The sequence below is a fragment of the Acipenser ruthenus genome, chromosome 28 (genome assembly GCF_902713425.1).
Source record: "Acipenser ruthenus chromosome 28, fAciRut3.2 maternal haplotype, whole genome shotgun sequence".
In the NCBI taxonomy this organism is placed as follows: Eukaryota; Metazoa; Chordata; class Actinopteri; order Acipenseriformes; family Acipenseridae; genus Acipenser; species Acipenser ruthenus.
Window position 1 is genome coordinate 19,772,542 of NC_081216.1, and position 26,855 is coordinate 19,799,396.

General features: G+C 37.5%; 1 protein-coding gene across 6 annotated transcripts in view; it reads left to right on the forward strand.

The window, feature by feature from the left end:
- Positions 1–26,855, forward strand: part of LOC117434748 (tubby protein homolog) — a 56,968-nt gene that overhangs the window by 22,632 nt on the left and 7,481 nt on the right. The window contains exons 1-7 of one of the 6 annotated variants that reach the window (XM_034057387.3): positions 9,686–10,018; positions 13,807–13,858; positions 17,147–17,309; positions 20,894–21,031; positions 22,973–23,137; positions 23,610–23,731; positions 25,926–26,123. In XM_034057387.3, the coding sequence (XP_033913278.2) occupies positions 9,981–10,018; positions 13,807–13,858; positions 17,147–17,309; positions 20,894–21,031; positions 22,973–23,137; positions 23,610–23,731; positions 25,926–26,123 (876 nt within the window). In that variant the 5' untranslated portion in view covers positions 9,686–9,980. Of the gene's footprint in view, positions 1–9,685; positions 10,019–13,806; positions 13,859–17,146; positions 17,310–20,893; positions 21,032–22,972; positions 23,138–23,609; positions 23,732–25,925; positions 26,124–26,855 lie in introns of those variants that run through there. The other 5 variants (XM_034057388.3, XM_034057385.3, XM_034057386.3 and 2 more) reach the window with 5 other exon arrangements.

Below are 26,855 nucleotides of genomic sequence, written 5' to 3' on the forward strand. Positions count from 1 at the left end.
TGTATTTTTTAAAAGAACATAACATTGTATATTATAATTGACAACAATAATTATGTTTAGTTTTTTTTTTCACTTTGAAGGGGCTTTGGGTAATATGATTACTGAGGTTACCTGACTCAAGCTTTCATTGTATTTTTTTTATTTTTTTTTGGCAAGATTGGATAGTTAGATTAGAATTGGCTACACATAGAACATCTCCGGTTTACCTAACATTAGGAGAGCATTGTTCAGAGTTGCTAGAATGCATTCTTCATTCACAATGCAAGGGTTAAAGCAGACAGGACTTATTTTTATGCCTGCAGGAGTATTTCCATAAACGTCATTAATGATCGTGTTTATAATAGACCTAACTTAACCTAGTGGGGCACCCCATGGCCTGGGGCCCTGGACAATTGTCCTGGTTGCTAAAACCTAAAACCGTCTCTGCATGGAGGAAGTGCATCATCAGCACTGTCAACCTGGGACCAGGTCCTCACAGGACACTATTCCTCACTGACCTTGAGGACCTTTACCAGGTTTCAGTTTATGTTTCTATTCTTTGGTTGTGGGCGCCATTTACACCACGCTGCCCAATCCTAAGGAGGAGGAGCAAAACATCTGTCCCTCAAGTAGCTGATGGCATTGAGGGTGCTGGTCCAATTAAATCAAATACTAGTGTCCAAAGGGGCAAAATAAGAAATATATAACACAAATATTCAGTAGGTAAATCTCATGTTTGTATTTTAAATGGGGTGGCTTTGTTGAAGTTTCCACCTGATCTAAATCAGGTTAAAAAACAACAACAACAAAAAATAAATTAACACCTGAACATCATGCCCTTTTTATATTTTCCCTGTAAACATTTGCAGCATGACGAGTGAAATGCTTCTATAAAATAATTATTTTCCATTCGACGCGGTCTTTATTGCATCTGTGTGTTGAATGTTGGCACATATTAAGAGTGCAGGTGGCATGATATGAAGCTGAGGTTTGGTCTTTGATATTGAATAGTTTGGTTTGGCATATGGAGGTTAGTAATTATCAGCTGCAGAGTACAATAGCTTGGTCTTGTTGGCACAACATGAAATGAACATCAGTAATTTAAATACTGCACGGCTGATTTGCAATAAAACTAGTATAGCTTTTTTTTTTATAATACAGGCTATTCATTATGGACAGTGTCAGGACAGCACTGAAAGAGTAAGTAGCGGGGTTTCTGAAAAATATAGTGTTATATATCCCCACGTGTTGCCACTACTGTTTAAATAACATACCTGTAATTTGTCTTTTCATTCTTAAGATCCTGACAAGTTTTTACATGTATAACGTTAAACTCTTTTTCACAGCTCTTTTCAAAATGTCCGCTCTAGTGCACTGGGGTTTGAGATCTGTCCTCTAAATCACTGCAGGAAGAGCAATTAAAAAACATAACAAGTGCTCTGGCTTTGCTGTTCCGTACCACATCATGGATCGTTATTGCTGTGTTACCAGTTTGACAATGTGGTCAATAATCAGACACTAGAGTGCTGAAAAGAGCTTTGAAACAGACTTTAAAGTTATAAGTGTAAAAAGTTCAGATGTTAACAATGAAAAGAAAAATTCAGAACCCCACTACTTACTCTTGAAGTTTCATGCTGCAACAATCATTTGCATTTCATTGTATTGTTTAATGAATCATTTCCTCAAGTGTTTTTTTTTTATTTTTATCATGTTATTATGACAGTCTGCTTTCAAATTCGGGTCTGGCTTGAGGTCAGCTGGCTGATAAGTGTTTGACAGTTTCAGTTCAAAGATGCTGAGGGAAGAGACTTGAGAGAGTATGTTATCAAGCTCAGGACTGAGGAGAACTTTTGGATACAGCTGCCATTCAGTTCTTCCGTCTTTAATGAATTCAATTGCAAAGTGCTCTACGGAGAACTAAAAACAGCAGCAAAATAACAAAAAACTTCAGAGTAAAAAACCTATTTAACATAATACTTTCCATTAGATGCATGTGTTCTGAAATAGGCGATACTCTGACATATTTTCATTAATTTTACTCAAATGTATTTTTTATTTTTTAAAGAGAAAATATCATATTGAACATCCAAATAAAATGAGAAACAAACAAATGCTGAGTACTCAAGATTCCTAACAAATTATACGTGATCCTACGGTTTTATTCTCCAGTAGTGTTAACCTCAGTGTTATCAAAGCAGATTAATGCTATTGATAGGCTTTGTGAGTGTGCATGTAATTTAATAACATACAGAGACCTAGCTTGCAAACCCTGTTATCTGCATCATTACAATCTGTTCTTATTCCATTCTACATGACAAAGGGTTATAATAAACAGACACATTACCAAACAGAGTGGTGAAATTATAACACAGATCGTGAAAATATGCTTATAACATTCCCAAGGGTGGTCATTGTTGAGCCATGGTACTGTGTCTGCTTCTAAGGACTCACCTTCACTGAAATCCTAAATCACAGGAGTACAATTCCACACTGTTCATATAACACCATCTGCCGTCATGCCAGAGCTACAATACTAAGCAGTTACTAGTCCAGCACCTCTCTATGTGTCTTCATGTCCTCACAGAGAGGATGATAATAACAACAGTGCATCCCACTGGTTTGATGTCCCTTGTCTGCTAGACACGGCAATGATGTTGTTGTAATCATTTTAATGTTAATAAACAGTGGCATACGCTGACCAACTGTTCTTATTTTAACCAAAGCACTTCCTAGCCCATGTAGGCCAGTTTCATGGTTCATGGGACAATGGCAGATTCCAAATGTCAAAGAGTGAAGCACATTGTGAAGGCAAACTTTTTCTATCCCAATAATAGTGCTTCAGTAACAAGCAATGTTTGATATTCCTCATCCGGTTACCTCCTTTGAGAGCGTTGTTGTGTTCACGCTTCTCAGATGCTGTGATGTCTATATTTGTACCACATTGAAAATTCACACTGAATCTTTTATTTGTTATGCTGAATTATTCACCCATACACTGGGATCCAGCCTCTAAGAGTTCCAATTGCTTAGCTTTTACTGTATCTAAATGTCAGCCCACTGGTGCCGCTACCTAAACTATTTTAACTGCTAATATTAAATCTCTTCATCTTTTCAGTGTTATGGAAAGTTTTAAGGTGGTTTTTGGATGATGCATCGATTTGAGATATTGGCTTCATACTTTGTACACAACTGTATTCCATGATTCTCTATGTGAGGTTTGATTGTGGCCATCCTATCTCCAAGAACTCCTAACTCTGTATGTTCCTAGTCGTTCTTTGAGATCAAAAAATGCAAAACCTTTAATTTTTCCAAAAAGCCGCCAGAGGTTTTTACTGTTGTGGAACTCTATTCCAATTGTCATTAGGCAGGCTGAAACATTGGGTTATTTTAAATCTAAATTGTGTTTTTAAATAATTGGTTGTAACTGGAGTGTATTGTACACATTAGCTATATTGGTTTGTTTTTAACTTTATACAGTGCTCTGGGATGCCTTGGCATGAAGGGCGCTATATAAAAATACATTTGTATTGTATTGTATTGTATTGTCATGACTTCATATGTGCTGTGTTATATAAACACTGTATTCTACACCACGTCTTTGACCTATGACAGGGTTACGTTTCTTGGGGTAAATAGACAGAACACTGTTCTATATGTGTTAGTCTCACAGTTGTAGCATTTCACAGTACTGTTTTTTTTTTGTCAGCAATCAATAAAATAATGTAAGAACTGTATTCTCCCACTAACATGGCATCTGTTTGAATTGAACTTTGAATGCAAACTGTCCGCAACGTGATCTGTAATAGTGTGAATCAACTTTGAATGTAACCCTCGACTGTGCCAAACTTGAAGGGCAGCAAGAGATCTAACAGAATTGATTCTGAACAGCAACCATCAATCCCATCTACCTCATGTTTACACTCTTAAAGCTGCAGACATAAGAAAAGCTTCACAGTGCATAATAGCAGCAGGGCTTCTCACAGGAATGCTGAAAGAGAGCAAGATTATTTGCAGATCCCCTCACTGCAATCCTAGCTGTGCATTTTACCTTAATAAGAGACCTGTTTATTAATAACAACAAACAGTTAATACACTAAAAATATAACAACATATTTATGTCTGTATATATTTGTTTCCATCTTATTTTCATTCAGAAGAGAACATACCGGTAATTGATTTGTTGAATAGTATTCTGGACCTTTTGAATTTGATTTGAATATTATCTAATGCAGTACACTAATGGTGAATTTTGTGGGCAATAAAAAAAATATATATATATATATATATATATATATATATATATATATATATATATATATATATATATACAGTGCCTTGCATAAGGCACTTAGTGTTACAACCTGGAATTAAAATTGATTTAATGAGGATTTTTTGTCACTGATCTACACAACATAGTCCATAATCTTCATATTTTTCAAAATTATTTACAAATACAAAACTAAAAAGTCTTGATTGTATAAGTATTCACCCCCTTTGCTGTGACACCCCTATATAAGCTCTGATGCAACCAATTGCCTTCAGAAGTCACATAATTAGTTGAATGGAGTCCATCTGTGTGCAATTAAAGTGTCACATGATCTCAGATTAAATACACCTGTTTCTGGAAGGCCCCATAGTTTGTTAGAGAGCATATCTAAACAAACAGCATCATGAAAACCAAGGAGCTATCAAAACAAGTCTGGGATAAAGTTCTGGAGAAGCACCAATCAGGTTTGGGTTATAAAAAAATATCCCAAACTTTGAACATCCCCCGGAGCACCGTTAAATCCATTATTAAAAAATGGAAAGAATATGGCACAACTGCGACTCTGCCTAGAGAAGGCTGTCCACCAAAACTCAGTGACCAGGTAAGGACGGCATTAGTCAGAGATGCAACCAAGAGGCCAATGGTAACTCTGAAGGAGGACAACTATAACCCGGACACTCCACAAAGCTGGGCTTTATGGAAGAGTGGCGAGAAGAAAGCCATTGCTGAAAAAAACCCATATCAAATCCCATTTGGATTTTGCCAAAAGGCATGTGGGAGACACAGCAAACATGTGGAAAAAGGTTCTCTGGTCTGATGAGACCAAAATTGAACTTTTTGGCCTTAGCGCAAAACGCTATGTGTGGCACAAAGCCAACACTGCTCATCACCCTGAGAACACCATCCCCACGGTGAAGCATGGTGGTGGCAGCATCATGTTATGGGGATACTTTTCATCGGCAGGGACTGGGAAACTGGTCAGGATTGAGGACAAGATGGATGGAGCCAAATACAGGGAAATTCTAGAGGAAAACCTGTTTCAGTCTGCATGAGACCTGGGACTGGGGCGGAGGTTCACCTTCCAGCAGGACAATGACCCTAAACACACAGCCAAAACTACACTGGAGTGGTTTAAAAACAAGAACCTGAATGTCTTAGAATGGCCCAGTCAAAGCCCAGACCTCAATCCGATTGAGAATCTGTGTGCAAGACTTGAAAATTGCTGTTCACCAATGGTCCCCATCCAACTTGACAGAGCTTGAGCAATTTTGCCAAGAAGAATGGGCAAAAATTGCAGGATCCAGATGTGCAAAGCTGGTAGAGACTTACCCAAAAAGACTCATAGCTGTAATTGCTGCCAAAGGTGCTTCTACCAAGTATTGACTCAGGGGGGTGAATACTTATGCAACCAACAAATGTATTTTTTTTTGTTTAATTAACTTTTGTGTCACAATAAAAAATATTTTGCCCCTTCAAAGTGTTAAGTATGTTGTGTAAATCAAATGGTAAAAATCCCAATTAAATCCATTTTAATTCCAGGTTGTAACACTAAAAAATGTGGAAAAGTCCAAGGGGGGTGAATACTTATGCAAGGCACTGTATATATATATATATATATATATATATATATATATATATATATATATATATATATATATATATATATATATATAATGGTTTCAGCCAATGCATTACTTCAAAATAATAATGTTTACAATTCCAATATAGTTACATTGGTCATCCGATCTCTGCTTCATAAATATTGTTAGATAGATGGTATAAAACAATTAGGCTTTAAGTAAATGTATTTTGTTCAATTTAAAAAGTACGACAAGGAAATGCATTTTACAGTTCAAAGTAAGTCAAGCAAAAGGTGTTTGATAATTCTCTCTCCTCGCTCTTCTTCAAACTGTTTTTTGTTTCAGTGGCATCGTCAAATACATGTAACCGTTTTCCTTGTAACCATTTTCCTACTTGAGAAGCTCAGACTATTTATTGCTCATCTGTCTTTAAATTCTTGGATTGGTTTGAAACAGTGCAGTGCATGCCCTGGCATACGTAATGCAATCAACGTGATGGAGGAGACGGCTTTTGCATGAAGTCCTCTTAACTATTAAGAATCCCCTAATAATATATACATGTATTCCTCATTTCTTTAAAATGAATGCATTGTCTTTGTAAATGCAATTTATGTGCAAAAACATGATTGATTGTAACACTGTTAAAAAAGTGTGCAGTGATTGGGGTTAGCTGAAATTGTTAGCTCTGTGTCATGTAGTTGCTCAATCTATTACTTGTTGGCAAAATTATAATCTGTTACATAATTAAGATGAGGAAAATCTTAATCAAAAGTAAGAAATCCAAAGAAAGGTTATTTATATTTTAAGTGGCTTTAAAAAAAATGTACCATGATTATTTGAACATATTATTGAATAGCAGTGTGTTATGTATGAGGTGTGATCTATACTTACGTTATCATTTATTTTCCACTGCTGGTTAAAAAAATCAACAACATAAAGCACTCAGAATATTGTCAGAGATAATGTATGTACTGTAACACATAGTGTGGATTATACACAGAATGCATGTTCTATTTTAAAAATGACAGTAAGCAATGTCATTCAAAGCAGTAGCAGAAGAAATGAAATAATGTGCTATAAACTGAGCTTATCAGAACTTAAAAAAATAGAAAGAAAAAGGATAGATTATAGCTATAAATGGGGAATTCAAAAAACAGGTAATTTTTGTTCATTTTGAAGCCCCTTCTTTTAATCGCTACTTTAACAATTTAACAGAGGTGCTGTGATAATGTTGGCCTAAAATTAGTAAACCTACTCTTCTTCTGTATGTTAGTTATATGAAGTGATATTAATAAACGTGTTAAAAAATCAGCCCTGGTGGAAAATACCATTGGGTAATATAGTATTAAAGGTAGGGTGGAGGTATATAAATAATATTGTATTTTAGATCTTTAAGAGACTTTCAGGATTCTGTTGGACACTACCCCTTTAAGTACCTGAGAGAGCCTCATTTTGCCCTTCCTTTGTTATATTGTGACATTGAGTTAATAGGTGGAGGAGTGACACAGGGTGTATTCTGCTGTACTCTCACAACAGGGTTATTTTTTTGCATTCACTATGACTTTCTCTCCTGACCTTAATTTAGCTTCCATAAGAGCTTGGTGACTGCAGCTAAAACAAACCCCCGCCTGGTCTGCTGCCAGTATTATTGTCTTCTCGTGTTGAACTCAGGCCATGAGAAAGAGAAACTGACTAGGTTTGCTACACAATTGCTTCTAGTTTGAGATGGTTGGGGTCTGTTCAGCTGGATCCACTTTTAGATTTGTGTGTTTTGCTTGTTGTGCTGTAACTGCTGCTGTTGATTGTGAGTTCCACTAGGATGCTGCATCTCAAGTGTGTTCTTGAGATGTACTAATACCGAAATGCACCTTCCCTTAAGACAGCACTGTCTACTTCATTCAATGTGAGTTTTAAAGCAGGATTCGTGATGCATTAACTCCTGTATTTTGACTGCTTTAGCTGCTTGCCATTCTGTAATCATTCTGTTCAAGAAAACAGCTTCCCGGAAATGAAAGGTATAGTTCTTTAATCGGGCCATTGCTCAGCTTTTGCATTTACTCAATATTGAAGTGAGATTTATTTAAATGCAGTACCTGCAGTTCATTTTAATTTAGCAAGACCAATAAATGTACCTACTGGTAATGTATTTGCATACCAATACTGAGGGAACTATTAAAGGTGAAATAACTCCAAACCAATGGTAGGGGCATTCAGTACTGGACATTGTTTAATATTTATTTTATTCAATTATTTGCTACTGTGGTTAAATACAGTCAATTTGTGTCTTTATAAAAATGGACACAGTGTGGAGTTCACAGTACTTCCTCTCATTAATAACATCTGTTAATATATAATTACTTTTTACTGCATTTAAAATACTTTTTGAGGAGCGCTGCTGCCTTTTCCCGCTGTGCCTCATTAAAATTGACTTTCTGTTTTAATTACTAATACATTCAAACAGCCCTCTGTCTGTTGCCCTTGGCAATTTCCTTTTTTCTCAGTTTTCTTATCTTTGCTGTCACTTGATGCAGGTATATATACAACATATTCAAGATTTACTGTGCCGTGTAATTGCATCATCATCATTATCAACCATTCTGGTGACGTGAGCTTGATACTGCATTTGTCACTTCATTATCTTCAAGCAACATTGCTCTAAGATGTCTATTACAGGCAGTGCATTCGAAAATATGAAGGGTATGTTTATATAGGCCAGGTTGCATGATGTGTTAATAGATTAGGTTGTTCCACTGTAAAATAACATGACTAGCAGGCACTAAAACACAGCCTATGAAAGTGATAGGTTGTACCTTTATGTATAGGAAAATTCAGAATGAAAAATGTCAGACACAGCACACAAAACAAATACATTCTGCATTCTATAAGGGGCGTTTTTCATACTACATTTCCAGATGAGGATGGTGGCATACTAATTATAGACATTTTCCAATTTATGATAATGTATTCTTTTGATTTCCATATATTTATTATGTATTTGTTTTAATTCATCGGAGAAGCTAGCTCTTTTAGAACACATTCTTGCTGTTAATAAACTGTTTGGGGATAACTAAATGGATGAAGGATGAACATGTACAAAAATAGGCTTTAGTATTGAATTAATTTTTTAAAGGAGCTTTTGCGGAACCACACACATACAAAAATAGTATGTTTTCTTTATACAACCAAAACCATTATATTCCAAAAGTTAAGTGGGTCATGTTGTAACCCATGAAAATCAAATTCCCCTTTTTATACACAACTTTGAGCAACATGTTTGGTGCTTCTTTCTAAAAAATATTACTGTTTTGTAACAAACAAAAAAATTAACCTTTTGATCCCTGTAAAGACAAGGACATAGCTTTTAGCTACAGTGGACCCATGTGCCTCTTCACAGCTGAACCGTAATAGGTTTTTACAGTAATTAATGCAATAAAGGACTTGCAGATGTGTTGCAGACCTATAATCGTCTTCATTTTATTTCCAGTTGTTTTTTGTTTATTATTATTATTTATTTCTTAGCAGACGCCCTTATCCAGGGCGACTTACAATTGTTACAAGAGATCACATTATTTTTACAATTACATTATTTTTTTTACACATTATTTTTACGAAATCAAAGCATAATTATCAATACCCCACGCAGTCCCATATTAATGAGCCTTGCACTTGGAATTAATTAATAGTGCATGACAAAGGAACAGTTTGTGCCTGTCCCGATTGCATGCATCTTGAAATCAAATGTAAAAAAGGTGCACTCACATCAAAGGCTGTTGACAAAAGAAGCCTGCGGCTACCTGTTTTTGTTTGTGAGCTCTGCCGAAGCTACTGTCAGAGAGAGAGAGAGAGAGAGAGAGAGAGAGGGAGAGAGAGAGAGAGAGAGAGAGAGAGAGAGAGAGAGAGAGAGAGAGAGAGAGAGACTGAGAAGGAAAATGTGTTTTCTCTATGTATAATTGAGGAGAATTCCTGTTAACAGTGTGCCTTTTATAGCCAGCACCTGGGATTAGCATTAAATTGGACAGTTTGTATTCGAGCGCCGCTGTTGAATTAGATGATGGTCGGGCTGTGGTGGATTTCTGTATGGGGTCTATCAAAGAGATCATCGTATGTTGCTACAGGCCGTCACACTGAGTCTCAGGCAGTGGCTGATGTGAGATATGAGCTCTAAGCATTACTCTGACTGGATCCCTTACAGGTATGTTTGCCAACATTGTGTTTTCAAATGAAGGGAGAGTTTCCTTGAATTAGTTTCTGTGTCAGTGGACAGCTGATCGCTGGCATGTTGCAAGGATTATTATATTATGTGCAGGGCAGTTTGGCTTTAGAATGCAGTCATTTTTAGCATGTAGCATGGAACTGATAAGTTGTGTTTGCCGTAATTTACATTTGCATGTAGCTGTTGTTTTTGATTCCTTCCTCTTTATTGTGTTCATTCACTGTCTAAAGTTTCAAAATAATCTGCTTTATTAAATGTTCAAAATTACAACTTCAGATTTCACAGCTGCAGAATCCAGAAACAAGGTGAAATGCTTTCAGAGCATGTGAAAGGGAATGGTGCAACGGCTGGTGTGTGCCTCAGTGAAAAAAAGCATCCTAATACTGCCTTGCATTATCGGACTTCAACATGCCTTATATCCATGGAATGTATAGTAATACATAATCAACATGTACTATTTTACATAAGATCATTTCATAAATGGTGTCTCGTATTGGTCTTATAAATCTTTATTTAAAGAGGGATGTTCCTTAAAATACAGGACTGTGGCCACCATACTTAATGCCCTCTGTGTCTTTGTATAGACATCCTTTAGTTATATATGGGTGATCGTGTGTGTGTGCTTTTTTTTATTTTTATTTAGAGGATTAACAATGAGATCTTTAATTAGTTTGTTGTATGTAGTTCAGTTATTGACAAGCATATAGCAGCCTAGTGCAGCATGTTGGAAATGTTTATGTTTCATTCTTTCTTATTGTCAGGGAACTTTAAAACAAAAAGATATACTACTGACTGACTTAGGTTCAAATGGAGAATGCAAGTGTGTGTAGTCTGTTGAAATCCTATGTAACTGTATGTTAGATGCTGATTAGCTAACAGTTTACAATAAACATGACAAGTATTGATGCAGTTAATTTGGCTGCCTGTGGGCTCAGTCCGTCTATGTGTTCATTGTCTTACTTGATTAATTTGGAAGTGTGTTTTTGTGTGGCGCTTGATTGTAGTGCCAGGGTACCTCATATAGCACCAGTAGACCTTTTTTATTTTTATTATTATTATTATTATTTGTATGTATTTATTTTTTATTCCTTAGCAACTATATATTATGACAGTTTCTCATTGGGTCTGGGCCCATCCACATACACAGGAGAGAAGATTTGTGTCATGTGGGGAGTTGTGAGGGGAGCTTGATTAGGACGGGTTTGATAATTTAGCAACAGTTTTTATATAATATATATTAAATATGGACTGGAGAGGAGGGCTATAGTGGAAAATGATTGACCAGAGGGAAGACTATTGTTACCGACAGGGGGCTACAATGACTGAAGCCTCAGGCTGAGGTCATTGCACTTTGGAGGTAACAATGGTGTTTTAGTTTAATTTTCCACAATGGCTGAGTCTGCTGTACATATTTAATATATGAATCAGTCAAGAAAGTAAGTGAGGCAAAGTTGGATAATAAATGCAACTTAATATATTTTATTTAAATATAGCTGATAAAGTGTACGTAAATAAATATTGACTTATGTATCTTGTTTAAATATAGCTGATACAGCATAAGTAAATAAATAAATAACATCAATAAATAACAGAAAATGCTTTTGGAGTTAGCAAAAAAAAATTTCATCTCGCTAACTGCTGCATAATCCAGTTTATATTCCGCCCATCATATTTGTTTTCGTCCAGTTGAATTTGTTTGAATTTCAGAAAGTCAGAAAACAGTGACAGTGACATTTTAATCACATTTTAGTGTCTGGAGCATCTTTCTTTTGTAGTATGGTTTGTAACTCATTTTCTGTTAAGTCACAGAATCGCAGTTTTTTCACATTTCGCCATTTTCTCTTGTGAGGAGTGAAGATGAAAGGCGGTCCTTTGAAAAGGGGCAGGACTGACAGTGATGTGAACCAATCACATGACAGATAAAGACTATTGCCTGGTGGTGTAAGGATGTTACAGCAAAATTTCAGTCTATTTTTGCTCCTATGATGAGGTTTTAACCAATCACAGGCCAGAATTTCCAACTACTGATTTATATATATATATATATATATATATATATATATATATATATATATATATATATATATATATATATATATATATATTCATTAAAACTAACTTGGCTTAGACACATTTCCTGATACTACCTAATCTATATTATTTTTTTTACACAAAATTATTTTTTGTACATTGTGGTTATACCTCCTTTTAAACCCTTTTATATTTCTTTTTTTCTGTATAAAACAAAGTGGTGTGTCAGTACATGTTACTGATGTAGTGCTGCTGCTGCTGCTGTCATGGAAAACTTGAATTGCCATGGCAGCACTGCTGCAGGTCTTCTCATTGGCTTACGGTTGCTATAAGTTACCAAGCCTGCATGCCACCCATTTCACTGTGGGTTTGCATCAAAAGTCCTGCTATTCATAAGAAAACTGGTATTCAGGGTCCACGTGAGATCTTCAGTGCATCGACTCAGCTATGTTTTTCAACTGCAGAGGTGCTTTACAGAAGCAAACTATATTAATAAATACTCGTGAATAAAACTAATGATAGTTAGATCAAAACATCTAAGAGGGAATTTGTTATAGTACCGATATGGTAAGATGTGTTAAGCGCTGAGTAGGAAACATTTTATCATACAAAACAACTGCATGTTGCCACCTGGACATGGCAGTGGAAGCTGCAGTTTCTATTTCCTCTTACATGATGTTTGTTTTGCTTTCTGGCACTGGCATGTTTGTCCTTGTTCTAAGGTGTTAATTCTGTGCTTGTGTCTGTCGGCTTTGAAAATCCGCCCCCCGGCGAACTTGCATTAGCAGCTAATGACACTTGCCAGCTAAGAAATACACTATCAAGATCTGATGTAGCAATACTGGTGCCTCGCAACCTCCAATCCTATATATATAAAATGAGAAGATAGGGATTACAAGGCAGGGTCAGAAATCAAGATGTTTTCATTCAAGCAGTAATGTAAAACAGGTCAGTCCTTTTGACAGCAAGTTGTGTGGAATGAGTTGAAGCTTGCAGAGATTCCTACTGCTGGTATTTGCCAGCAGTGGCGTAGCCAGGATTTAGTTTCGGGGATGGATGGAGATTTTTTTGATGAAGGTTAATAACTGTTCCGAGGGGGGGGGGGGGTGCTGGTGGTGAATCGCCTGGATTATGTTCCAGGGGGGTCAAACCCCTAAACCCCCCCCCCCCCCCCTCCTTGGCTACGCCGCTGTCTGCAAGCGTTTTTTTTAATTATTCACAGCAAATAGTGGCAGATCTTAATACAGCCACCCAGCATGGTTTTCCATCAGGAATAATTACTGTATTAATTGTATCTGTATGAAAAGATTTCAGGTCTTATGAATGTGTTTGGAGCTGTCTGTATATGCATGGGTAGGTAAAGAAATCCCTGTTCCTATGTCAATCGTTGGTGTTTCATTGACCCCCAAATGATAAATTAAAGGATTATTCCTGACATATAAGAAGACTGGGGCACTCAATGAAGGCAGGAAGACTGTAGGATCAGCTGGTCTGAGCTGTGTGACAGTGAGCGAGTGAAAGAGAAAGCTGCTGTCAAAGGACTATCAGCTAACATGTACTGTAAGCATGTGGCAGGAAGGTAAACAGTCTGGCATCACAGTCACACACAGTTTAGTTCATTTATAGAAAGCCATGTTAAATATTGAAAATGGAATACAGGAAAATCCATCACGTTGTATCAATAGCTTCTTCATTTGAAAGTCTTTTAAAAAGTGCCCTTCTGTTTTTCTCTGCAGCCATCTTGACGATGAGGGCAGTAATCTTCGACAGCAGAAGCTTGACAGACAGGTAGGATGGAGGAAAGATATGCTGTGGTTTGCGTGCTACTGTGAGCTTTACTGCCTTTCCCACAGCCATCCAAAACTGCATGTGTAACAGGCAGTGTTGTGTGATACACTGCCATTACAGATTCTGTCCTGTCCCCTATCGATGAGATAATATGTGGTTAAAAGCTCTATAACCACGAATGCAGATGAGCCCACCCTCCGTCCCCCTGTTACACATGTCAACCTCTTGGAATGACTGAGATCCATGGAAAAGACCCCAATGCTTACGCTGCATACACACACAATTTAAAAACATTGCTATTCATTTTCTGACCTAACTTTTACCTTCGTATTACTGAAGATCCTGTGATTGATGTATGAAACAGTTTTGCCTAAATCCTCTAAATCGCTTTCTCCATTGGTAACGAGGCAAATCTATTTATTATTAATTGATTTTATACTGGCTGTGAAGTACTTTGAGAGGAGCAGTGGACCACACAGGTATACAGTAATTATGACTGAGTGAAAATGAAGTTCTGGATACACTCCCTAGAAAGTCAAGACATGACACTCTTTCTGAGACAGCTTATTTTTATTTCCAAAAACCGTGAGTTGGAATCTGTCAAATCACAAAAACTGCACTTAAAAAAGAAATTCAGATAATTTTGTATTAGAAAAAGCTGAAGCCAGATAAAGCGATAAAGACCAGCAATAAAAGTAATAATTACAGTATGTTCATTTTTGGGAACACCATTTCAATATAAATAATAAAATGTACATTATGTATTGATCAGATATTTATTGGGGTTAAAAATCCATTAAGTCCATTAAGATGAGCTACACTTTCAATGTAGAAACCAAAGCAACGAAATATCTAAGTCTATTTGAAGTTAAATGATTGAAGTCTAAAAACCTATTGTAGGCTTCAGTGGAGATACTGCAATTAATATCGACCCACAAGACAGAACTGTGAGGAGAGAAATTGCTCTTATCGTGGAAAGATTTTTTTTGTCAAGGACAATCCATTCTCAATTTGCACAGATATTTTACTTGACACTGATGGCTTATGAAGTGATGCCAGAATGAAACAGTTTGACCAGTGCTGCCTTTTACAAATATTGTATTATCTCCAATGCTGAGATTTGTTACATTTTAGTACATGATGGGTTATCAGTTAACAAGCCTGCTGATGTCTTGTTGTGATTCATTTCACAATAAGCTGTGATGTTCCTTTTGAGAATTTTTTTTTTTTTCTGGACGATGCTGAGCTCTCGGCTTGTTATCAATTGTATGTAAAAATAATGTGATATCTTGTAACAATTGTGAGTCGCCCTGGATGGCTGCTAAGAAATTAATAATTATAAAGCACCTAAGTGAAAGAACATTTTCACAGGTCTCCATGGTTTCCAGTGGTACAAAAAGGAGACTACTTTGGTTTGAAGCTGTTTAGTGTATCCCAAGTATAGACAATGGTGCTGAGTAACCCGAGGAACTGACTAGTGCAGCGTTCTTCAGAACATCACTGGCTGTCCAGTCATAAAGATAGTTTTCTTTTGCACTATGAACTGTATAACCATTAAAAGTAGTAGAGGAATGAGTTCCCATTGACATTTTATATAAAACTATTCAGTAGACAAGTATAACAATACCAATACCCAGACATGTAAAAACGGATCGATAGGATACCCTTTTATAATTTATTTCAATGCTTGTTAAAATGTGGTTTTATCCAAATTACACCATTGTTACATAACAATGACTTTTTAACTTCACAGATACTTGGCATATATAATTACCAGTGTTAACAAGAAACATTACCGACTTCTAAGAACTACATTTTGTGATTACCAATGCAGTTAAATACATATGTTGTGTATACTGTATCTACGGTGTAGTTAATGCCATCTATGATAATGCATTTCCTTGTGTTTTATCAGGCTGTTAGTCGTTTGACATTGAGACATCTTCCCAGTCTTCCATGGTGCACAGTAATAAACTGAACACATCTCCCTGCAAAATGGGCAGAAACTGTACATTGATGTGGATGAATAATCTGTATTTAATGAGCTTTGAAAGGACATATTTAGGTAAAACAGTATTTCACATGCAGATTGTGGCTTTCATTCTGTTTTATATATTTTAACTGGTAGATGCAGATTACACTGTTAATGAGGCCTGCTAAATTAACCCATATTACAACCATTCAAATGAATCCCTCTATTGACAAAGTTGTTTCACCATTTTATTTCTAAAATATTTTGTTCTTTTTTTTCTGTGAAATTTTGGATTTAACCAGATTAGCACCAACCGTAATCTACCTAATCTAAATTTATATGGTCCAAGATGCTGTGAAATAAGTTTGGTTTCTATTCCCACACATGTTTATAATAGCTTGCAGTTTATTCGTTCTTGTTTCAGCACTTGTCAGGCATCATAAAAGTCAACCAAAAGATAATCAACATACCTTTAAATCCTTTTTTAGAAATGTCAGATGATATTTGCTGTTGTGGAATGCCTTCATTAATTTGCCATATACGGCAGGATTGCATGAAAGAAATGGAAAACAAAGAGGAGAGTTTGCTCTCTTTATATCAGTCGGTACAGAGACTGAATCATGGAACCTGCAGCCACAAAAATAATGTTTTATTTTTACTTTTTATAAATCTAATTTTTATAAATCTTCACATGTTAAGATCACATTCTACCACTGCTATAACAAAGGCACCAGTCACTGGCTCTTACCTGCCTTGATAATTTGATTCTAAGTGTGTGAAGTATATTCAGGTCATTCAAAGGTGAAGAGATTCAATGAACTCTTGAAAAGCAATTTTAACTTCTCTGATGTACATCTTTGCTGAACATACATGTCCTGTGCCTTACCAAAAGTTTCCTCCTCTAAGGTGAGGCTTAACTTCTCTTGAGTTTCATATGGATGCAAAATGTCCTTCAGGGGTAGATGATAAACCTGTATAATGCTGCAAAGAACTGTTTTGGCCTATTTCACTCTGAAAACTGTCCTTGAAGACTTCATGTGTGCATTGTACTCTATTATAATTGTTCCCAGGGAAACTGTAGTTTCAGGGATAAACAAATGTCAAGAGCGCTCGGATGTATGAATAAAACCAACTTAGTTGAGGGAATGATTTTTGGATATTTAATATTTATCATAGCTCAATCCTTAGAAACACAAGGCATGTGACCTGTACCTCTGTTTAGAACTTCCGCAAATAACCTGTTGTTCCGCATTACTAGTGACAAGCAATGGAAGGACCTGTAGAGGGACAGTAACTACAAGAGTTGTATTTTTCAGCGTGCACTGCTAGAGCAAAAGCAGAAGAAGAAGCGGCAGGAGCCCCTGATGGTCCAGTCCAACGTGGATAGCCGCTCACGAACACGCAGAATGAAGCAGTCCGAGGAGCAAGCCCCCCTCGTCGAATCTTATCTCAGCAGCAACAGCAGCACCATTTATCACGGTAGGTCTGCATCCCACTAACACGCAGACATGCACCACGCTTTTAGAGATCTTTTACGTAACGCGATAAACGCAAAGGAGTAGGCCGGCATGTGGGTGTGATTTTACATACAGTATGCATGAGTTTCAGACCACACAGTTCACTGAGCAGTAATTTCAGTTCTAAAATGTAACCAGAGAAAAACAGTTATAGGCGACCACAGTTACCGTAAAAAACGGTATATAAGTCGCTCCCCACCCCCCTTTCTGAGACAACAATTTCAGGAAAAAGCCTATAGGTCACACCGGTGTATAAGTCGCTCCCCCCTTTTTAGGACCCCCTAAAAATACCTAGAAAATAGACTTATACAAAGGTTTTTACAGTATTTTTTTAGTCTGAGGGTGATTCAGTGTCTTATCCATGCTACTGAAGGATTATAATTATAGTCATAAATACAAAGTAATTCTTCCTCTGCACCACCATAGGCCTGTGATGTACATTATTGCTTTCCAAGAACTGCAGTTCTGCATCCTCCAGTACCTTCATTACTCTATTTTGCTCTGATGCCCTCAGATTGTTATCTAGAATTCAATTATGACGTGCTTCATCTGAATTTTGGCTCTAACATGTCTTACGAAACAACACTATATTGCTTTTCTCAACAGTAGTTCATGACCTTTAATAATGTATCTTAAGAAGTTAAAATATTAGGATGGAACCAACAAACTACTGTTTATATTTATATGTATGTATAAAACATCCCTGTCCATAACTTGAATGTAATTATTAGATTGACCCACTGTAACCTTATTCAGAATGCCTGATGTTACAATCAATGCATAATCAGGCCACTGAGGACAAACAATATAATGAAAGAAGTGTTTAAAAAATAGAGTGCAAAAGCTATGAAGAAAAAGCTTCATTTGTGGACGTGGCATACCAATCAAATAGGATTCAGGGGAAGTACTGCAGTGTGTAAAAATATCATCTTTAGTATTTGCACTACATTGCTTTCAGGTATAGCCTATAATGCTGCTACTGGACCCAAGAGGAAAACATAAAGGCAAAATGTTAAGCACCTGAGTCTGGTTATGTTTACAGGTGCAGTACATCACCAGCTTTCCTTAATTGGAAAGATCTGTACTATAAAACATGCTGACCCATCTTAGAAATGCAAATGTAACCTAAGATTTTTATCATCCTATTCCAATTTCCTTTTCTTTTTACGACAAGATTATTGAGCATCTTAACACACTTGTTCTCCCCAATTTGAAAACTCCATTTCAAATAAGCCCATTTCCAATAAGAATGGACAAGTTAACATTGACTTTTTCAATGTCCAAACCTAGGGGACAAATGTTGGCAAGCAACGGAACTCTGGAGGCAAGGACCAGTCTGGCTAGTCTTTGCCTGGCCTTGCAGGGCATCTGACCAGAAAGGGTTACAGAAGTGTGATGAGGTGAACAAACTGAAGTCGATATTTCTCTGTAACCCATAGGAGTGTAAATGCATTTCCTTTGGGGTCCTCAGCCAAAATTGACAACTCCTTGCGACCGGGAATACAAACCATGATTCTACAACTCCCCCTGCACTCGGCACAGTATTACCTTACTGGGTGACCCAGCCCCCCCACCCCCACCCCTATTTTAAAAATCAAAATAGTGGCATAATACTGCCATCCTTCCACTGTATTTTTATTGTTTGGTGGTTTGGTGACTATCATTGGGATCAATGGGCGTATGTCTGTTTAGATCACTAAAGTTGAGCCCCTTGTTGTTCATAAAAATCATATGCTTTGTGTTGGCAGTTAACCATAATGAGGGATAGTGGAAGTCAATAGACAATACAAAATCATGTATATAGTGCTATATATGAAACCATCTTAAAGTGCTTCACAATAAAAGCAATCAGTGCTGGCAATTCAAAGGCAACACTCTACATGTGAGTCTCAGTAAATACAGAAATTGCATGCTGCAACTACAGATGGGGAAGGAAAAATTGTCCACAAGCCTATATTGCAATAAATGAAAGTGCCTAGTGCAAGGAACCAATAGTTTCTACGTTGTTTTGTTGAGAATGGGTACAATGTGGACTGCTTTACAAGTTGATCGGATGCAATACTCATGATACAATAAAAATAAAATAAAAATAATATAACTTTAAACTCAATTTACTGGTAAATCAGAAGCCAGTGAAATTGAATAAGAGTAAATTAAAACTGAAGGTAAAAACAATTCTGGGTTGCTGGCTTAAGTGCGAAATATCTAGATGATGATAATAATTCAGATGTCATTTTTTTCTTTCTTTTAAATGGCCTGAATATTGCCAATAGTTTGCATGTGTTGTATCCCTTCCCCAGGCTTTAATCTTGAATACAATATGTGCTGCAGATGGCTTTCACATGTGCCGGAAATCTTTTCCTTTCATTTACACCTTCTAACGCACGCGCTTAACAGATGTAGGACAGCTGAAAAATAGAGTGCCTTTTTGGATTTTTTTTGTTTTTTTCTTCTGTGAAGTTGACATAACCCTTTATTCCTATTTAAACATGCTTTTAAAGGAGTGTTTACCATATTTTGACATATTTATAAATATATAAATATATCAGTAACACTTAAAATATTTGTGGCAAATGCAACAGATTTCATATGATGTAATATGATGTAATATGAGTAACAGCTTAATAACTGTTTAATTATTTTTCGTTTTTGCTTTTTATCATTTTCTAGTTACAGTATGAGTATGAAGATGACCACAGATTTATAGTAAATTCAAGTTGAACACCACAGGATCGACAGTAAATCAATCCATTGCGATAAATGTAAATTTGCAGCTATTATTTTAAAGTCTAACTAGCATATCAGTAAAGATTGAAAAGAATAACTGTGTATGGTATAATACTACTCAAAAGACTGAAGGAAGACTAAAGATATCCCGGCTTTCTGTATCCTTCTGCTCTTTGAACTGTTCTGCTTTCATATGTCAAACTGTCATCTTTATCATTCATTACTGTATCAAATTACTGCTTCAGACATTATTTCCCTTGCTAACTAGCAGAATTTCTCTTCACTTGGAACATGTATTGGCTTTGTAAGAGTGAATGAATTTCATTACCTACCCCCACTGACGTCTAGAGCAGGGGATCCCAAACTGTGGGCTGTGGGAGCAACGACATTCTAAGTATGTGTGTGTATATATATATATATATATATATATATATATATATATATATATAAATTTGCCATTTTTCGTAAGTGCTTATAGTGGGCCACTGTGCTTAATGCAGCAGAACAGGTGGGCCTCAGTTAAAAAAAAAAAAAAAAGTTTGGGAACCCCTGTAGTAGAGTGTCATATAGAAAAAAAAAGTGTTTTAATCCAAATAGAAAAAAGAGGGATAATTCATCTTTACTCTACACCCCTTGCTGTATTAAGCATTTTTGTTGTTGCTTTTCTTTTCTGCCCTTTGGATTTCTTATCTTCTTCTCTCTCTCTCTCTCTCTCTCTCTCTCTCTCTCTCTCTCTCTCTCTCTCTCTCTCTCTCTTTGTGTCTCTGGTGTGTTCTGTGTCTGCACCCCTCTGTCTCCTCGCCCTTGTCCTGTCCTCAGCAGTACAGGAGGCCGAACAGGAGGATGTAAAGGTGGTAACTGATGCGCAGGCCCCAAAGTCAACTAAAAAAGCAAAGGCAGCCATCATGGCCTCACAAACTAGCAGCGCCAAAAAGGAGAAAAAGGGCAAACACAAAGGTTAGCTGCATGCTTACTAATGCCAGTCCGGCATGGCACAGAGCCTATGGTATTTAGAGCTTTTTAGAGTGACGTATTACATAAATGGAGCAATTTCAACCACCCATCCTCCATTGCAGCATTCAAGGGCATTAGAGCGGACTTAAACCATTTAATTCTGTGTCCTGAAAACGAACTGAAATCATCAAAAATAGACAAAAGGTGGGGGAGTGATTGGGGAACATTATTAAAAAATAGCAATACATCATTGGCATAAATGAAATATGGTGCTGTGTATTATTAGGAGTGCTAGGGGAATGAGTGGTAGATTGGTGGATAGCCTGAGCTAATGGTTCAAGTGATAGGGCAAACAGCAGAGCGGGCAGCCTTGACGAGTATTCTTAGAAATAGTGAACTGGGGTGAGCATTTACTACCTGTAAGCACCATCGCACCATTGACATATAGAGCTTTAACCATATTAATAAACTCAATACCTAGACCCAGAGGTATTCACGTTCGAGACGATCGAAAGCCTTTTCAGCATCTAAAGAAAGAACAGCACACAGGGTGTCAACATCTGTGGCCATGTGAATAATATGAACAAGGCGGTGAACATTATCAGAGGCTAGACAAGTCTTGATGAAGCCTGTTTGGTCGTGATGAATTAGTTTAGTCATGTGAGCTTCCAGGTGGCACGATAACACCTTGGCATAAAGCTTAACATCTGTATTTATCAATGAGATAGGTCGGTAACTTGCACAAATGGCGGGGTCTTTATCTTTCTTAAGTAACAAGGAAATGATAGCCGAATTAACATCTCTGCGGAAAGAGCCCTTGTCTATGGCAGTATGTATCATTTTCAGTAATAATGGTTCCAATTGATTTCAAAAAGTAAGAAAAAACACAGGTGGGATACCATCAAACCCTGGGGATTTGCCTCTGCTCATATCGTGTAAAGCCTCCTTTAATTCATCCAAGGAGATTGGAGCACTGAGTACAGCTGATCCATCGACTGAAAGGCGTGGCAGATTAAGTTTTTGAAGACTAGATGAGTTTCTCGGCTTCAGCTATCACTACGTTCATGTCAGCACCAAGAATTAATTTAAAATCTGATAGGTCTAATAATATTTTGGTCAATAAATTAAAGAATTCCAGATCAAATACCGTTGGGGGCGTACACCAATACAAAGGCGACTTTTTTACCTGAAATAATAGTTTTAAGACAAGCCACTCTCATTGTACCCAGAATAGTAATCTGGATATTGTGGTGAAATACAATCAGAGCACCTTTCGTTTTGTTTTCTGCAGAGGAGGAAGCAGCCACATAGTAGTATTTATTGGCTAGTCTGGGAATGTCTTGTTGTTTAAGATGAGATTCCTGAACCATGGCAACATCTATTTTTTTCCTACGTAGTAAATCTAGGCAGGCAACGTGCTTATTAGAGGAATTTAAACCTTGCACATTACAAGATAATATCGAAAGTCATGGGAGTCAAAAAAAAATTATAGAGTGGTAAAATGGTACAGGAGACATTATGCAACCATCCCTAGGATGCTGCAAGGCAATACAGTAATAATCTTAGCGAGGTCCTCATCGCCCCCCCCCCTTCCCAGATTCCGCCACCGCCACCCCCTCCCTCCCCATAGCCCCCCCACAGGCATGAAATTCCCACAACATTGAAAAGAAAAAACAAAGTAAACATGCCTGGTATTCAAAATCAATAATAAGGTTCAACTACTTTTAATTAATGTTAGCAGCACAGTTTCATAGTTTGTGCATGTCCTTCCAATAGTGTGAGATTCTACCTCCACAAACATCTCCCAGGTAACTTATCATATTATCCAAACAGTGCGTTACAGTAAGCAATGTTATCTCAGAACTGAAAGAGAAAACCTCTCAGTGTAAATTGCCCAGAGTCGTGGCTTGGCAAGGTGACAGCGGGTGTCTTGTGGTCTGGCAGGACTCGATGGCCCAGCTGCCTTTCGGGATGAAGTCCAGGGCTTGGGAAGTCCGATCCAGATTCTCACAGTGGGACAATCCAGCACAGATGATGGGGATGGAGACATGGCGGCCAGTGGCCAACAGCAGGGCAAGCATGACCTTCGAGCCACAATGCAGAAAAAGGGTGTGTATGTTATCTCTAAGTCAGAGCCCTGTGTCTCTATTCATATGGTCTTTGTAAGATTCTCAAAGCTTTTTGTTATTAGAAGTGTTTTCATCATGAAGGAAAACAACTATAATTTTGAAACTAAACTAAACACTAAAATGCATCATAGAGGCTTAGGGGGTTTATGCATCAGAATAAATATATAGTTGCAAGTTATATAGACTTTTTGAAAACTTTATAGTCATTTTTTTTTGGACATTCGGGTGTTCATTTGACTGTGCAGATCCACTTAATACTAAAAAATACACTTTTAATAGTAGCTACCATAAAGGGGAAACTTGCTGTGTGCAAAAAACCTTGAGCTTCGGATTTTGTGTTTTTTATCGTCACAGATACAATGTGTATGCAAATATATAATCATTCCAACAGGTATTGTGGTTCTATTGAAATGTGGCCTCCTAAATGTGAATCTGATTCTTCTTTTTTTAAGGGATTTCCAGCAGTATGAACTTTGATGAGGAAGAAGAGGAGGAGGATGAAGTTAGCTCCAGCTCCTCCCAGCTAAACAGCAACACCAGGCCAGGATCCGCAGCCAGCAAAAAATCAAACAAGGTAAACACTGCCTCCAGCTTTCCTACACCGCTACTGTAGGCAGTTTTCAGGGACTACTGGAAATCCTCACATGTTTTGACAGAAGCCTGCGCTCCACTCCACACTGCTGATAAGAGTCTAAATGAATTAACTTCATGGCTGGTTAATACAGGTTGGTTTCGTTACTCACAGAGCCTTTCTAACTATTATTGACACAATAAATAAACAGACTAGTAAGAGCAGGCGACTAGTTAGTTCAAGTGACGATTCTAGATTTTACTGTGTAAAAAACAAGGCATTTACCTTTTCTATCAAATGACTTGATTGTAAGTAGCATAATGAATGGGCCTTTACTGTAATTTCATTTTTAACTTAACTAGATCAAGTTTAGATAACGCTATCATGATGTCTGAAAGCATTCAATTCCTTTGTAATCTATTTGTTTTTAAGGTATTATTCATATAATTTATTATTTTCTACTAATCCTTTAGGTTTTAAACTAGCTTGCCCAAGTCCTGCAAGCACTAGGTTACACAGTTCCATCACTCTCCCTGATCCTTTTTCAGACTTAACTTCTTTACACATGGGTCTGAGATCGTCTTACTGGTCCTGGGGCTCAGTTAGGGTAATTGGCGACGGAGCTGCATTTGAAGGTGTTGGACTTCACGGAGAGCTCTGAATCTGGCCCTCCCTGTAGATTGTGACTGGAGCTCCAAGAGCAACGAATCCCAAATGAGTTAGCATGCAGTTTAAAGGCCAGCATCTGTCATGGTACTAACGTAATTGGCAAAAACAGATACGATGTGTCATGCTGTATAAACACATGACTTCATACAATTGCTGGTACTGAAATAAATTGAGATTTCAAAGACAAGGTGAACAGATTCAAAATGGGATATACTGTGTACACCATATTTAATTGTCTTCTCACAATTATTCTGGGTGATAATGTATCCCAGTGGCCTGCTTATGAAAAAATATTAATACATGATTTATAACTACAGTATATTGGTTTTGGTTTCTCCCTCAAAATCCACATCCGTCATAGCATTCTCTACAGTCCTGTTTGTGCTCCTTTAATTAGACATATCATTTTACCACAATTAAATAATAACTTTACCGACATTACTGATCTAGCCTGTTCCTGCACTGGATTTTATATCTTGGTTTACAGCATAAACCAATCAACCTCTTGTCAGCAGACATCAGAAAACCTTACCCTTATGACATTACTCCTTGCACACAACTGATGTGTTGAAAACATCTGTGCCTTTAAATTGCCTTCATCAGGTTCAGATCCAGGATTTGGAATAACGTCAGTCCTTCATATTTATCATGGCCCATAGGGGCAGCAAGCTCGCTCCGTCTAGACAAATTCCCTGAAAACAATGAACCTTCAGTTCTATTTCTGGTGAGCATCACTTCTGTTGCTGCAAGATTTAAACTTGGCTGTAGTTTTTGTTGTTAAATATTTCAGTAGGGATTACTCATCTCTGAAATGCTCCTGACCAAGTTTCACATGTCACCCTTTTATAGCTGCTTGCCCAGAGCTCTCTCATCTAATAAAGTTTGAGGATTACACCGTGGAGAAGCTGTTTGACTTTACTTTAGTCTGCTCTTTTACTACACACATAGCTTGAGTCACCAATGCTGCTGGTCCCTCATCTTTTGAAACCTTTATTCAACAGCAAAATATTTACATACACAGAAAGCGCTTGAGTTCCCCTTTCTAAAGTCACATGTAGATTAAAACAAACAAGCTGTGTGGCTCAACTTCCACCACCCTCACAATGAGAGCTCACAGTGCATTCCAAATAATGCGAATGGAAACAGTTGCATCTAGTACTGATATGTGGGCCACTGCAGCATGTCTTTTGCTTTTCACAATCTGTCATGACCCGGTTGAGACTAGAGCATTCCAGTTTCCATTTCATGAACCTGGTAATCTGTCTTGATGGACACGTTGCTGCATTGAGAGACACAAGCCAGTTACTCCGGCACCCACAATCATGGTTCTTGTGAAGTCACCAAGATCATTCTGCTTTCCTCATTATTATTGCTGAATAGTTGCACACTACTCTCATACCGCTCACGATGCATGTCACATGACTACATACATTTGCATTCATTGCAGCCTCTGGAACATTCTAATTGTAGGTCTCCTATTTTTTTGTCCGGTCATTGTGTTTGGTCTGAGGCTCTCTTGCTCGTCTAGGAAGTGGCCTCTGCGTCGACGCCTCCTGCGAGCGAGCCGGTGGTGGAGGTGGAAGTGGATGACCTGGAAGAGTTTGCTGTGAGACCGACTACCCAGGGAGTTACCATCAAGTGCAGAATCACCAGAGACAAGAAGGGGATGGACCGTGGGATGTACCCTACTTACTACCTCCATCTAGAAAGGGAGGATGGGAAGAAGGTAAAGCACTTAGAAGAGCAGAAAGAAACGCTTCCACCCTCACTTTAACCATATACAGCCTGTGTGTTTCATTGTGACATATACTAATGTATGTACCCATTTGATGTTTAATCTGACAAAAGTAATCTTTATGGCTGGTTTTAGAGGAAGGGCATTTTTTTCTTTATATAGTACCATTGAATTAACATTTGGTCACTGGGTGCTAAACAAAAAAAATCCAATTAAAAGAAATGTTAGAAGGAATTCTCTTCAATTAATTTGGAAGCATCTTTGCATTGCATATTGTTGGCCTGTCATGTACAATGTTGGTTTTCTGTCTTCATCGTCCTGTGTAAGTGACCCCATTCCGACATGAATGCTTTTCTTTTCAAGGATAATGGTTGACTTAATATTGTGTAACAGCAACATGGGTCTGGCTATCAGAAGCACATTTCCAGCCAATTTCCCCCCTTAGATTGCATTGCGTTCACCCCATCTCCACTGCTGGTCCCTCTTGGCCTTGTGTTGACTGATATACATGCCAGGATGTCAAGGATACATCTCCTGGTCTCTGAGGGGAATTCTTACATCTCTTGCATCCCTTGTCTTTTGACACATCTGTGTTCCATTAGTTCTGTTCATTGACCTGCATATCACTCTCCAACCTTGTTAAACGTATTGAATATCTCCTTGAGTTTAGATCTGTTATTTACTGTTGAGTCCTCAGTCTCTATAGTGACCAGTAGTGGTTTA